Here is a 15028-nt window from a genome sequence, read left to right on the forward strand (position 1 = left end):
TTTTGATGAGTGCAATGAATACAAAACACTATTACTTAGAGTTATTCAGTTGTAACTAAAGGGTTGTAGAATTTAGTCCTGTGATCAACTAACAAGCCATAACACAGTCTACAGAGCTCTATACGTTTAAATAGTTCTGTGATTGTCCAATTGGATGTAATTTCTTTAACACAGACGCATCTTACGTGAAAAAAATTTAAATAGCGACTGTGTAAAGTGTCATGAAAAGATCACAAGATGTGATTAAAACAGTGATCCGTGTTTCCAAAATATGAATCACATGACTACAGTCATGTATATGGTGCATTGAAGGATTCCTTGTTTTTCTAAGAATTCATTTGTTTGACAAGTTGCCAAATGTACTTGTACATAACAGTAAGAATCCAGTGTAAACAGGGACAAAAGAAGGATTAGCAGTACTGGAAGGAAAGGGAACAAAAGAAAGTGTAATCGACTGACCTTGATTCACCCGTCTAGTTTGGCCGTCCCATTCCAGAAAGTGCAAGTTAGCCAGGGCCTGTGTGATTTTTTTATCAAAAGCATTGTGTTGTCCTGCTGTGCATTTGTGCTCTGCAACCTCAGAAGTTCTTGTTCCTTCTCTCAGGCTGTAATTTCCCTGATCACAAACACATAGCCCCCGTTTTGTCTCATCTGGTATTTTAGATTGAAATAATTCCTTCGGATCAGAAATCTCATCTGTCTCATGCTGTCCCGTCTTATGTAAATGATTCTGTTGAGATGAGATTTCATTCTCTGGGCAGTATTTCCTTAGGATTTCTTCATGGTTACTGGAGGTCAAGGGATCAGAGGTCATCAGTTGCTCTGCCACCTCTTGAGCCTCATCTTGTATGTACTCCAGAAACAGCTCTTGTGAATGGGAGAGGGGGCTGATGGGAAAAATACTGCTGGACCTCCCACAGCTGTAGAACTTCAAAGACACTTTCTCTGGAACATCATGACCTTGGAGGAAAAAGAGTTTGGCCGAAGTTTAAATACAAAGATTTAATAATACATCAAATTAGGCGAGTATATATATGTAAATACATGTGCAAACATGCATCAAGATCAAGAATACTCTTTGCAAACAATATTGAAGGAGTTGCCATTCCTTATAGGTTCTTACTGCTTTTTCTTAAAATCATTGGTCCAAGCAATCCATATCAAAAACATTTTTATTTCTTTTTGTTTCGTTATGAAAGAAATTTCTGAGCGCAACTCATTTTAAAAAGTAGACATATGATTTCAGATTAAAAAGTTTTTAAGAGAAGTTTAAGAAAACATTTCAGTCAAGTGGCCCTAAACTATCAAATGGTAGTGTATTTATACATCACAATATTGTCTTGTGTATTTCTGTCTTGCTTGTTGTCACATGTCAAGTCAAAATACAAAAACAGGATGTAATCCAGCCCAAGTGATATAAAAAAATCCATTTCCCAAACCAACACTTAAAGTCATCAAGTGATCGCCTTTGATTTGTTTCTAAACAAAAACATCCCCTACCACTTTACCATACGCAAGTGATATCATGTTTTCAGTAAGGAATTTCCTTTCTTGTAATACAAATGTATGTCAGTCTAACGGTCAAAGAAAGATGCTTATGAACAAACTGAACCCTGTAAGTTATTCAGTGTCTCACCCGGAACAGTGAATTTAAGTGAGCCGTGGTCCTCAGTTCTGTGGGCTGGGGTCACATGGTGAAGGGACGAGCCCACGAGGACCACAAAGTAGTCAGTTTCCTTCTGAACACACTGAGACTCCTGCAGCTTACCGCAGACTTCCACTTGACCCTGAAAGAGAAAGAGTGAGAGAGAGTTCATAATATCAGAATATATAATATCATTTGTGGAGGATAGTGGATGTGATTATGAAATTTCGAGAGGGGGAGAGAGAGAGAGAGATTGATATACATGTAATAGTGGAGTGTTATGGGACATTATGTGAATTGGACAAAACAGTTAATGTAAAGACTTTAAATACACAGAATATAAAAATGTGGATATTAAATCGATTCCATACTCATCATTCACCTTTGTACATTTACAAATTATTCCCTGAAAAAAGAAATTCTGCTTAGAGTTGCATTTGCATAGTAATTTGGATACCACAGGAGCCAGAGCTAAACCACTATTTAAATTGCTGACAACATAATGGAGGTATACACCTTTGAACCAACCTAGTCTTGTACTTGCTGAAAATGTCTGTCAAACATGACTGAAACAGACAGAAAACAGCACTTCTTTTTGCACACTGTAAAGAACTAAGATTTGGCTTTCCATTCCAAGTCCTAAAACTTTTTAGATAGTGAACTCTGACTGCCAAAAAATGGTATTGGACATGATTTCATTTTCCATTTTAGAAACACTGTCTGAGAAAGCTAGGCTTATGCGTTTATCAAATTTTTCTTGAAGAGTTGGTTCAACACACTCACATTAAGCCACAACATAATTACATTTAAATTACTATGTGGATAATGATTCTTTATTTCAAGTGTCATTGAAATCTAGGTCAAGATTGAATGTTTGTATAAATAAGGTCAGCTCAACTCAAGTGTCACATTTTGGTGCAATATAGACATAATACACGCTCAGAATTAATACAGAACAGCGCAAGCCGGAAGCAGCACGCCTCACTTTAAATGGGTGGTTTTACACAAGTGTAATATAAATCATTGGGGTCCACATAATGTATGTGTGAAGTTTCAGCTCAAAAAACACCACAGATCTTTTAATATACCATGCGCTACATGCCCAGCTTTTCATATGAGGAGAAACACTTTTGGTTTGTGTCTCTAAGTGCAAGTGAGCTGCTAGTCTCCGCCCCCTTTTCAGCAGAAAACTGAGCCAGCGCTGTGAGCCTGTGCTTCCAGCGACAAAACAATAACGTAGTGTCACATAAAGCGAACGAGAAACAAGGTCTCGTCTTTGAACACCAAACACGTTGTTTTCGATAAGCACACCGGTTTCCCCCGGGGGCATTCGCAAAGCCCCTCCGGTCCCTGTTGGTCCGGTCACGACCACATTCGGGAGAGAGAACCGCGTCACATGTTTACAAAACATACACGCAGTTTTCTGAAGTGAAGATACTCAAGACAAACGCATCGCTATCAAAAATACCGGTACTAACAATGTCTAATATTTGCAGCTTTGCCTCGTTCAGTGTGGATGATTTCCATTGAAAACTAAATAAATCCATTGCTCTCTTGTCTTCCATGAGGCTGAAAACATTGTTCTGTGTCGGTCTGTGCAGCCAACAACAGAACAGTTCGTAAGCTTTGCTACTTTCTGCATGGTTTTGGAACTTCACACATGCGAAAAACAAAAATGGCAGACACGTTCAGAACAAGGGGCGGAAATATTATAATAAGACCGGCTGCCTATGTCAGTAAGAGAGCAATTTCTGAAGCACTCGCTTTCTCACAGGCTTGCAGAGGTAGGCTCACATAAAAAAAGTTAATGATTTGTCATTTTCCACGTTTTCTGAGTTAGCAGATTCTCAAGAGACCTGATTTTAGCATTTAAACACGGAAAAAGTCTGTTTCTCATGAAATCACCCCTTTTAAAATGTTCCATTTTGTTTTGAATGGCAAATTATTTTTAGTTTAGTTTCTGTATCAAGTTAATTTAGAAAAATGTTTGGAGTATTTTTTGTTTGTGGTTCAGGTGCTACCATAGTTTCATTGCCAACTGCGCTGCAGTGTGGATTTAAATGCATAACATGAAGGAGACTGTTTAAACTGTTGCAGCAATTAAAATAGTTTAGTTTTGTTTGCAATGGTAAATTATGTATATATAGTTTCTGTGTATATACTGTATAGCTGTGTGTTGTTTCACTTCCCTATTACGTTAGTTTAAAAAAATATTTTGAGTTTTTCTTGTTTGTTGATCAGGCACAGAACGCAGTTTGATTGCCAATCGCGCCAGAGACGCAAATTTATACGTACGAATCATAAGGCTGACACGTACGACATAGTGACATGCAACCTGTGTTCTTGTCAGGTCCCAAAATGCTCCAAATTTTAGTTTTGTCGGACATCATGCAGCGCTGCGCAGACCAAACAGCACATGAATTGCTCTTGTGTTGTTTTGATAACATAGACATACATTTTAACACATCATATATCCCAAACTAGCATTTTTATACGCGCACTACTTACAGAACTGTGATTTTTCAATCTTGATGTGCTGTTGTGAATAGCCCTTAGTTGCAATACGCAACCTTACTGGTAGATGCCACTAAAATTCATACACTGGACCTTTAGCACAACCAGAATTGGAGGAAACATGAGAAGTTTCTCTGTACCCCAAAGCAAAAACAGAGACGCCGTGTATATCAACAAATCTATGCACACGCATACATTTTCAAAAAATAACAAGTCCAATAGCACAGCCATTCATCATCACTGCAGCCATTCAAAGTTACACACACAGGCCATAGAGATCAACCCATAATTCCAAACCCTGATTTTATTAAACAGACCCTGGATCAAAGCAGCACCCCATAAAGGAGGCACGTGAACAGTAAATTCAGTCTGACCAGGGGCATGCATGTGACAGGGCACTTTTCACTTTCTACCTCCATTCAACATAAAGGCCCCTTTTGATTGTTTGCCTTCCTTCACCAGACGTCTCCCTCACTTCCTGTCATTTACGGGGCACTGCAGAAATAGTGATGGAGGGAGGAGAAAAAGCTACTATGGTGTGGGAATGAGGGAAAGGTAAGAACTCTCCTCTTTCCTGAGGCTTTGCGCTTCATGTGGGGATGAATGATGGGTTTGGAGATTCCCTCTCTGCATCTCTTACCACACTTCTACCAGTCGTACCAGAGGTCCACAGCATTCGTCTCCCACAATCTAGCTCTCATTTCTTAGTATTAAACTGACAGTACAACCATTGACATGACATGAAAATCCTGCCATCAATTACTCACCCTCTTGTCATTTCAAACCTTAAATACTTTCTTTCCTCAGTAGAACACAAAAGAAGAAATTTTAAAGGAAGTTGGTATCCGAGCAGCACTGGCCCCCATTAACTTCTATTTTATGGACAGAAAACCAATGCAAGTGAATGGGGGCCAGTTTACAACATTCTTCAAAATATCTTGTTTTGTGTTCTGCGGAAGATAGTCATACAGGTTTGATATGACAAAAGAGTGAGTAAAGGTTTTTAGGTGAACTATCCCTTTAAAGCTCACGTACGATGTACAAAATCTATGTACAATTTACATTTATGCATTTGAACAACTGTAGCTGTCACCGTGTGGCTTATTTCAACCTTGTTGACACAAACATTCTAAGGCAGCAATATATACTGAACCCCATGACGAGATTTCAAATAATCAATAAATGAGGAACACAGCAGACAGCCAGTTCACATTTCGGCCTCTGCTTTACCTCATCTCATGCTGTTTCTACTTGAATAGATGAAGAGAAAAGCAGAATGATCACAGTTACATCTCTGATCAATGAGGAGCTGTTATTGTCCCCAGCACCTGTTTACAGACTAGATCCAGAAAAACATCTCACTAATAACCTCACCGCCGGTCCCCATGGACTGCATGCATAGTCGTGTGTTCCTTTACCAATGACATAATGACTGCCACCTGAGAAGGGTGTGTACCGGTTTCTCATGTTCTAACAGGATTTGTTTCTAAATCCATGATGAGGTGAGCATTATTGTTGTTCAACGTAGCAAACACGTCTTTCTGCGATCTCTCGAGGCTTCTTACGCACACAGGCCTTTTATAGTAAATTTAACAAAATGGAGCACATTTTCTATATAAGGATGCAGCTTTAAGTATAACACCACTGAATAATCGAGGCAATTTTGTTTTCTAGCCAGCAGAGCAAGTTTTAGAACAATGCACAAATGTGAACATGACAACGGTCGTTTATTTCTGGAGGTTTGGGGAATTACATCAGAGTTTTGCTGTATTTGATATTTAATACAGGCTCTGGAGCTACATTATTTTGCTTTTACGTGTAAAAAAAACACATCTAACTTATTACAAATATCATTGATACATTCTTCTGACTTTCAAAAGACAGGCCATCTGACAACAGCACAAGCTGGATTGACTATAGACCGCACAGTTCAAGTGAGCCAAATAAAGTCTGTGAACATCATAATCTTCTTAGGTAACCGAAATAGCATTGCTACAAAATTCTCCTTTATTAGAGATAATCACTTGTTGGATTGTCTTTGATCACAATGTTCTTGTCTGAACAAACCAGCTCAAGGAATTTTAAAGACGTGTGATATGCTAGAATTTCTTTGTGGTAGTGAATAGGAGCTTTCTGACCTAACTAAATAGCTAAAAAGTATTCTACTACTGGTCTAAAATTACATAATCTGAAAAGGTAAACCCACGCTTGGCTGGTACAATTACATTTGAAACATCTTTAAAAGAGAAACAAAATCCTATCTGGATAAATAATATGAAGAGTATAAAGTTTATTTGAACTTTAAAGAATCAATTCAAGTCTGGAATCCCAGCTGGACAGTCTCTAGTTTGTTGGTGGTGTGTTTTTCAATACATTTTCCTGGAGACATAAAGTCCAACAAATTTGTCTGGAGTGTTTTCTCCTCTCCAGACAGATATTCCTTGAGAAATAACACTCCCGAGTCAGAATACAACATTGATTTTATTTTGATGCATCATCCCAGCCACCAGGGTCCTTATTATCCAACACACAAACCCGAATGAAGGTGACATTCAACAAATTACCACAACAGTTAAACAACAGCAAAGCAGTAGACTAGTTGCCATACATTGGGCTCTGCAAATAGGCAAAATATTGCTTCACATATGTTGATAAAATGGTATAGGGTATGAGAGTAGGCATACCCTATTTCACCTACAGATTCCTGGCCTCACCACATGGTCAGCAAGAAACTTCTGAGTACTATACAGTCGAATTCATGTCTTCCAGTCCAGGTTAGCAACTTATAATATTAAACATTGTTTATTTAAAATAGAGTTGATTTATTTAAGTCAGATTTGTAACAACTCGAAGGTGAGTAAATGATAACAGAATTTAAATTTTTGGGTAAACTATCTCTTTAACTCTGAATTTTACAGCCAAGGTGTGAAGGTAAGTGTTTAAGCAGGAAGATGTATTATGTGTTTATTGAGGAAATGCCTCACGTCTGATGTCTAAAACAGCACACAGGAATCTTCACGTGTTTACCGAGCCGATTGAGAGGGCTCTCCAAGACGTCAGATTTCCAAAGAAAACTTTTCCACACATTGAATGATATAATTCTTGAGGGAGCTGCGTGTCCACCAGACATTGATCCACAACACACCTGATGTACAGTTTGAATACCTAGACAACCAGTTGCTTGCCCATTAAAAAAGAACATTTACAGATTATTTACACAAAAAGTAGGTCTGAATAAATGCAACAGCTTGTGGATCATTCATTTTGACATGCAAGCTTTTGATAACCAGACCAGTTTTTGACCAATAGACTATACCACCCCAACAAGTGACTTTGCTGAAATACCCAAGACCTCCATTTAAACCATGAGTCTTATCAGCTGACGCTTCCTCTGTATTATTATATTCTCAGCACTCTGAAGTTTACTCTGTGTTATCATGCAACAGACAAACAAACGCACAGTGAATACTGTTTGTTCCAGTCAAACAGGGGCATGCTTTTCCTCACTCACTCCACAAATGAAACCGGACACAGAGCCAGACTTTCCTATCTCCCTAATAAAGTTTGGGAAACAAAACATGTCAAACATGTCCCCCATATCTCTACTGTGTCAAACATGAGTACTTATAAGCATTAACTACAGGCCAAGATAACTGACGTGTTTGCTACCTCTGCATTCTAATAACTCATATACGAGTCTCAAACAATGACTTGTAAGTCTTGTTGTGGTGAGCTGTTATGGTACAGTTTAGACAATTAAGACAAAACCAGAATATTGTAAAACTTTATCATTTATCCATAGCATTTTACACATCTTAATAATACATTTGAGACAATATCAAATAAAAGTACAAAACAAAACAAACCACCAGTGCAGGTGACTTTAAACCTGCTCACCTTGACTGCGATTCATTAAACATTCTTTTGATTTTGGCAGACATCAGGCATCTGGCCGAGAATATATACAGACACACCCAGGCATACAAGGCCATACAAATCCAAACTCAGATCTGCTGAAGGAGCACAAAATAGCACACCACACCCACTAGTCTCATGTCAAACATCATGGCAACAGTGGAATAGAAGAGCCACGATTTATATCAATTCTAAATTGTTGCCAATAAATATTTGACATTATAAAATACTACAAAATACTGTACACTTCTACCATTGTTATCCATTCAGTTTCAAGAAAAAACATCCACAAAGAAAGCAACGGGTAAACTGAAAAATTTAGCGACACTAATCTTCACATCTGATGCAGTTGTTCAACAACACACATAAACCCCTTTGGCCTACAGAACATCTCTGAAAGTAAAAAATCAAAAACTCTCTTAATAACACTAGGTAGCACTTATCTACCGGGAGTCCAGGAACACCTGAAAGCATTTAGAACACACACACAAAAACACACACATATGCATGAACAATAATTGCTTTCAGTTCTGAGTGAATGAAATGTTTGTCTACAGTTCCGTGCTGGGAGTTGAGAGTTGACACTATGCAAGCCTGCCATAAACTCTCAACATATCCCCTTGTAATAACACATTATCCCCATCACAGTCACATACACCTTAAAAAGCCTCAAGCACCTAACACATAGCCCCACTCTTTCATAATGAGGTCACAGAGAAGGATTGTGCGTCTCTTTCTTTCACCCCACACTGTGATAACACAGCTGAGCTTGCTAAATGAAGTAAGGTCCCGAAAAATATATACTATTGTAGGGGTGGTGTAGCGCAGTGGTTCTCAAACTGGGGACCCCAAGATGATACAGGGGGGCCACAGATTTTATGTCATTTCATGAAATATAGTAATTTATCATACATTTTATGCAACCCAACTTCCGAAAAAAAAGACCACCAACCAAGAGAATTGGTGCTCCAGCATTGTATAACTGAATATTTTTTGGTTTGATTTAAATTCTAAGTTTAAGCTTTAAGTTTTTATCTATGTCCTTGAGGATTTCTATCATAATACGAAAGTCAAATTTGACAATTGTCTCTGCTAAATTGAAAAAGACAAGAATGTGTTAAGGGATACTTCAGCAAGAAACAAAATTGAGTCAAAGATCTGCTTGATTTTCCGGAAAAACAAGCCTCAGATTTCTAATGGAAATGGATATTTGTCCTAAACAAGCACATTGATTCGCTTCAGAAGACCTTTGTTAAAACCACAGTCAAGCAGTTCTTCGATCGATGCATGCACTTTTTGGAGCTTCAAAAAATTGCCCCTTATTCAGTCCCATTCTACCACTTCGAAGACAAACGATAAATTGTATTATAACTCCGAGTTTATAATTCTTCAAGAAAAAGTCATATTCAGTTTTTTGTTTTCAAATTAAGTTTTTTGACTGAAGTATCCCTTTACTGTGCTCCTGTGACTCAGTTGTGTCAGTGGAGTTAAGGCTGGGTAAAAATATCTAGAATGTATATGGCCCATTTTTTTTACCTTTTCAGTGGCTAGCAATAATAAAAAGGAACAAACAAGCATAAAGCGTTGCTTTGGGCACCACAGGAGCATACTAATTGTAGGCGAGTCAGACTTTGTTGAACTTTCCTTTCCAATATTTTAAACAGTATGCAAAAACTCAAACAAATGCGGTTTGAGAGACCAGGGAGGGGATATCAGGAAGCCGAGAGCGGTTTCCAAAAGGTTTTCTGTCATGAAAGCCATACACACATGCACAGGTGAAGTCGCTTAAAATTAGTTTTGTCATCTGGCAAACAGACAGAATGAAAAGACAAATCCCAAAGGAGAAGGAAACAAAGGAATGAAAGAGTAGAATTTCATGAGAGAGAGAGAGAGAGAGACAAAGAGAGAGAGAAAGAGCAAAATGAAAATCCGTGACACTCACATAAAGTGGCACCTCTCCCCTGCTGAGCTCCATTCTAGCAGCTGCACCTAACAAATGAGAAAGAAAAAATTTTAATATCGGCTGAAGAGACACACCCACAAATAAACCAAACACATGTGTGGAGAAAAGCGCATGTGAGCAGAACAGGTTCTCACATATGAGAGCTATGTTGTACTGCACAATATGGTGAGCGGTTGTAAAAACCCTTTCACAAGAAGCAAGGTTACACAAAAGGCAACAAAAAACAAGTATGCGATTTTCCTTATTTTTTGGTTAATCGCCATTCCTAACAGCATCATTTCACACTTTAACATCACTGTCTGTTTGTCCAACCTTTCATTTTTGCTCATGGAGTCACCTGACTTTTCATTTAATTGGACCAAATCCTCAGAGAAGGAGGGGAACAAAAACTTTGCCTTTTAATTGGAACATGTTCACATAGCTGTGTGGACAACAGAGAGCTTAATCTTTTGATCCTCCAAATGTCAGAACACAGCGTCCATCAAAACGCAACCCTCTGACTGTCTCACACAGGGCCTGAGCACCCCGGCAATGTTCTTTTTTCCAGGTGAGAGAACTAGGCATTATAACTGATGACTTAGTTTAATGTGTACAATATGAAATTGAGTTTTATTTCATTTCTTGAAAAGATATGAAATACTTTTAAAACACTTGAGCTGGCTTTATGGTTGTATATAACCAAGTTCTTCAAAAAAAATGGTCCCAGGCCACTAATAGAAAAGCAGTGTTCCAGGAGTGCTAAACAGCACTGGAATGTTTCATGCTGCCCTGTCTGTGTTCATTACATTATTTCCATTTTTCCATGCTGTACCAAAGATAAATTCATATATCTGAAATATCCGTATTGTATATAACACTCGCAGATGTAATAGTACGAACCATCAACAATATGTGAAAGCATAGACATAATCTTAAAATATTCTACCAATATTATTCTGCCCATATGCTGAAATTTTCATTAAGATTCAAAATGTATGTTAAGGTTTGGTCAAGGTGCTGTGAGTTTAACATGCGTGGTTTTTGTTCATTCGCCATTATGTGTGGATATGTAATGTATGACTCATTTACAAAAAATAAATAGAAAGCTTACAAGTGAACAATAGAAGTAAAACGCAAACAGCTGTGTTTTCAAGACTAGGTGTCCTGTTTGTTGTTTTCACACAAATGCTAGTGTAATGGGTGACTTTTAAAGGGACGATGACGTCACCTGTAACTCAATACAGACTACAGATCCAATAACACATACAAGTACACCAATACAAACACACCACACGTATCTTAGAGAGAAACAACCATGAATACAGCATAGTTATACGACCTATATCACATATCCTTAAAGGACGTGTTATATATTTATGCACGTTTAAGCAAGAACGAATGAGTAAATGAAGGTCATGTGAGGTCAAGGCAGAAACAGAGAGAGAACCATTGTTCAAGATTTAGCATGAAGCTCACAGACATATCGGTTCTGATCAACCTTTAGATAGAGACCGAAGCCCCTTTTACACAATCCCAAGCAGTCAGACCTAAAACTGGGAATGAATATCTAGACGATGTGTTATCTCGGCATATGCTCTGGTGCTCTGAAATTCAGTATATAAAATGATACTTGTCCACCTGTGTGTTCACTAAATTATTTCTGGTTTGATTCTTTTGGAAGTATTTTCACACAGTATGTTACAAACATGCCTGTTTTATTAAATTGGGATGAGCAATGATACTGGATTATCACTGGAGCGTTCTCCCACATAAATACATTACATACACTCACACCTGTATATTCGGTTTCACCTGGAGTGCAATAAAAGGTTTTGGAGTGTTATCAGGGCTTTTATGGTGTAATTGCCGCACCCTGCTGTTTCAAAAACAAATACATATGGCTTAAAGTTGGACTACGGTCCCAGTCCAGCAGACTATGCAAAGTTCTCGAACAGACTTCATGAAACTATTCATAAAAAAGAATGAGACAGACTGAGACAAAACATACAGCAAAACTAAAGAGCAAAACACGTGGGGGGAGGCACTCTGACCTCTGTCTGCTTCAGTTTCTCTTGGTGAAATCAACCTGACTTTGACCGGCCACGGTCAAATTCCACCTGCAGTCTACAGACACATGCCATATGTCCTCACAAAAGGTGACACCTATCATAATTAGAAAACATGCTGCATGTCTATAAGTCTTTTATCGAATCAGAACAGCCACATTTAAGAAATAATGGATGTAATTGTGGTGATGGAGTGAAACATGCACAAACGTTTATTTTTTTTGCACATATTTTTTGCACGTATGACATCAAAAACAAGACAATCAAATTCAAGGCAACATTATCTGTGATTAGACTGACGGCGTCTAATTCACCAGCAACCCCGTAGGCCTGTAAGCATTCTTTTGTCGCCCCTGTTTGCTCAGTATTCAACAGAGCAAAGAAGAGAGACAAAGACTGATGAGTAGAGTACTTCAAAGTGCCTTTCATGCCAGACCTTCCTATTTCTCTTTCTCTGGCCCGAGAGTGAGGGCCGAGACGCTCTCTGGCCCTGCTGTTTATTCAAGATACAAGCAGAGATTTAGGGAAAGAGGAAGTCCAAATTTCTCCTGATTAACAGGACACAATGCCATCCGATTCCCCCTCCATGTCCAAGACATACACTGTTTAAGCTGATTCAGTTTGCATCTGTTCTTCTGCAAACATAGTCGCAGCCACCCAAGACAGTGTACAATCGGTCACACCGTATATGTCGAAATTACAGGAAGTGCAGTTTTGATAACAGCTATGTTAAACACATAAAGGATTCCATTAAACGTAACAAATGACTTGTATTAGAGTCATTTTGCTGTCACCACCGTTAAACTGACTTCAATTGCTCTGTCATTCATCCTGGACTTTGTCAATGCAACACTACAACGAGTCTGCTTTTACGTCTTGTATTTTACTGTACTCTAAAGTACTGTAAAAGTTGCAAACAGATTAAAACTCTTCTCACAGAGCAAAAAAGCTCTTGTTTGAATGTGAATAGTTGTACAGTAGTAGGCACTGTGTGAGGGAGACAAACAGCGCGCGCCCGCTCCAGTTCCCATAGCTGCGACTGTCACCCACTGCCAAACAATAACAGCTTTCACTGGCGCTTGTGTAGGTGCACTTCACTTTTTGGACATTTTTACCGCAATTCCACAAATACAAAACATTTATGACATTATTCATGTCGAACATATGTTAAAAACAAGTGATTTTAAAAAGCAAGGCATAAGTAGTCTTCTTCAAGTGCAAGCGCGTTCTCACCTGTAAGAGACATACGAAAACACCTACCTCACTCCATACGAGTGTATTCGATTCAACCGGACAATTTTAAGTTTTTTAACTGCTTGCACAAAGTATCCCGTCTTTTTAAACACCTCCCGCCCGGTACATCCGTGTTAACACAGATGTGAATGTTTTGAATGGACGCAGATTTGTTGATGTGGATGCGACACCGGCAAACACTTCAACTGGTTGCGCTCGTCAGAACAGTGTGTGTGTAATTATGACCCCGCCCTCATACGACGCCATTAACCAATGCTAGTACGGTAAAGGCTTTACGTATGACTATTTAGTAGGCTACTTGATTAGACGCTGTAGGTTGGTAACCAGACGACGTCACGTCACCTCATTAATATTCATGAGGTACTTCGGACATATCAAATTCAATATAAGGACGTACAAGAGAAACAATTACAGCAGGAGTCGTGTGGCCCATATGCTGAGAAGTTTACCTGTGTTTCGTAAGCTTTACTGCACCTCCAGTCATGTTGTCTCTTTACTTTTAACTGCCATTGTATCACTATAATTCTGTCTATTGGTGTTTCACGTTGGCATAATTTTAACACAGATTACCATTAAAAGAACACATTAAAATACACTGTATTAATTACCACTAAACAGATAGTTCACCCCAAAATTCTGTCATCATTTGTTCACTCTCATGTTATTTCATACCGGTGTTAATATCTTTGTTCCAATGAACACAGAGAAAGATATTTAAAGAAATATCAATTTTGTAAGAATGCTAGCAATTCACTTCTGGGACATCACTGATTACCATAGCAGGAAAAATGTAAATGTCAAAGTTGACCCAGAAGCGAATATTGCTAGCATTCTTCAAAATTTGCTTTTTTTCCCTAAACTCTTCAAAATATCTAATTTTGTGTTCGACAGAAATGTAAACAGATTTTAAAAAAACCTGAGGGTGAGTAAATGATGACAGCATTTTTATTTTTTGGGTGAACTTTCCATTAAACACAATTTAAGTTAACATTCAATCAGGGATCAAATGTTAAAAATTCATGTCAATCAAATTTTTACAATGTGTTTTTACAGGTTGCATGCTAGTACGAAGCAGGATTTTAAGGTAGTCAAGTATGTCAACGATAAAATTAAGATGCTATAGCCTACATATATTTTTGTAGGCCTAGATGCGTAAAACTATTAACGTAAAGAACAGGTAATCATTTCTATGCTTCTATGTATTCTATCTAAAGCTCCAAACTCTTAGTCTGCTTTGTCATACAGATTAAAAATCAAGAAGTGTCACATCCAACCAGGACTAGTTTACCCTAAGTGCCCTTGGCAATTGAACGGGAAATGGAGAGGAAGTCAATCAGGGTGCCCACCCTTCCTGTCTGTTCTCCAGCAGGCTGGACTGAATCCAAGAATTACAGACAGAATGTTATTGGAAAACACACCAGAGGTTATGAGTCTGTGGCTAAACCACTGTCACAGTGAAACAGGGGAGTGCCATCTAGCGGTAGATCAGTTCTATTCTATTCTATTCTACTCTATAGCATAACATTAAAACGTGCAATCATACGTTTACCTCGCTGTATGAATATAGGCTACGCAAAATAGAAAGCAAGCCAAAGGGAAACACTTTTTCTCTAGTGTGTATACAGCAATTGTTCATATAGAAATTTTGTAAAAATCTATAAATGCTTAAATGTTGTGTGTGTTCAGTTCTCA

General features: G+C 38.3%; 1 protein-coding gene across 5 annotated transcripts in view; it reads right to left on the bottom strand.

The window, feature by feature from the left end:
• arhgef28a (Rho guanine nucleotide exchange factor (GEF) 28a) overlaps window positions 1-13636 on the bottom strand; it is a 54445-nt gene extending 40809 nt beyond the window's left edge. For 4 of the 5 annotated variants that reach the window (XM_056747246.1, XM_056747247.1, XM_056747249.1 and 1 more), the window contains exons 1-4: window positions 13343-13636; window positions 10017-10063; window positions 1637-1787; window positions 460-960 (exon numbers count right to left, since the gene is read on the bottom strand). In XM_056747246.1, the coding sequence (XP_056603224.1) occupies window positions 460-960; window positions 1637-1787; window positions 10017-10049 (685 nt within the window). In that variant the 5' untranslated portion in view covers window positions 10050-10063; window positions 13343-13636. The remainder of the gene's footprint in view (window positions 1-459; window positions 961-1636; window positions 1788-10016; window positions 10064-13342) is intronic. The other variant, XM_056747250.1, reaches the window with a different exon arrangement.
• Between the last annotated feature and the right edge of the window lie 1392 nt (window positions 13637-15028).

The sequence above is a fragment of the Triplophysa dalaica genome, chromosome 4 (assembly GCF_015846415.1).
Source record: "Triplophysa dalaica isolate WHDGS20190420 chromosome 4, ASM1584641v1, whole genome shotgun sequence".
Taxonomy (NCBI): Eukaryota; Metazoa; Chordata; class Actinopteri; order Cypriniformes; family Nemacheilidae; genus Triplophysa; species Triplophysa dalaica.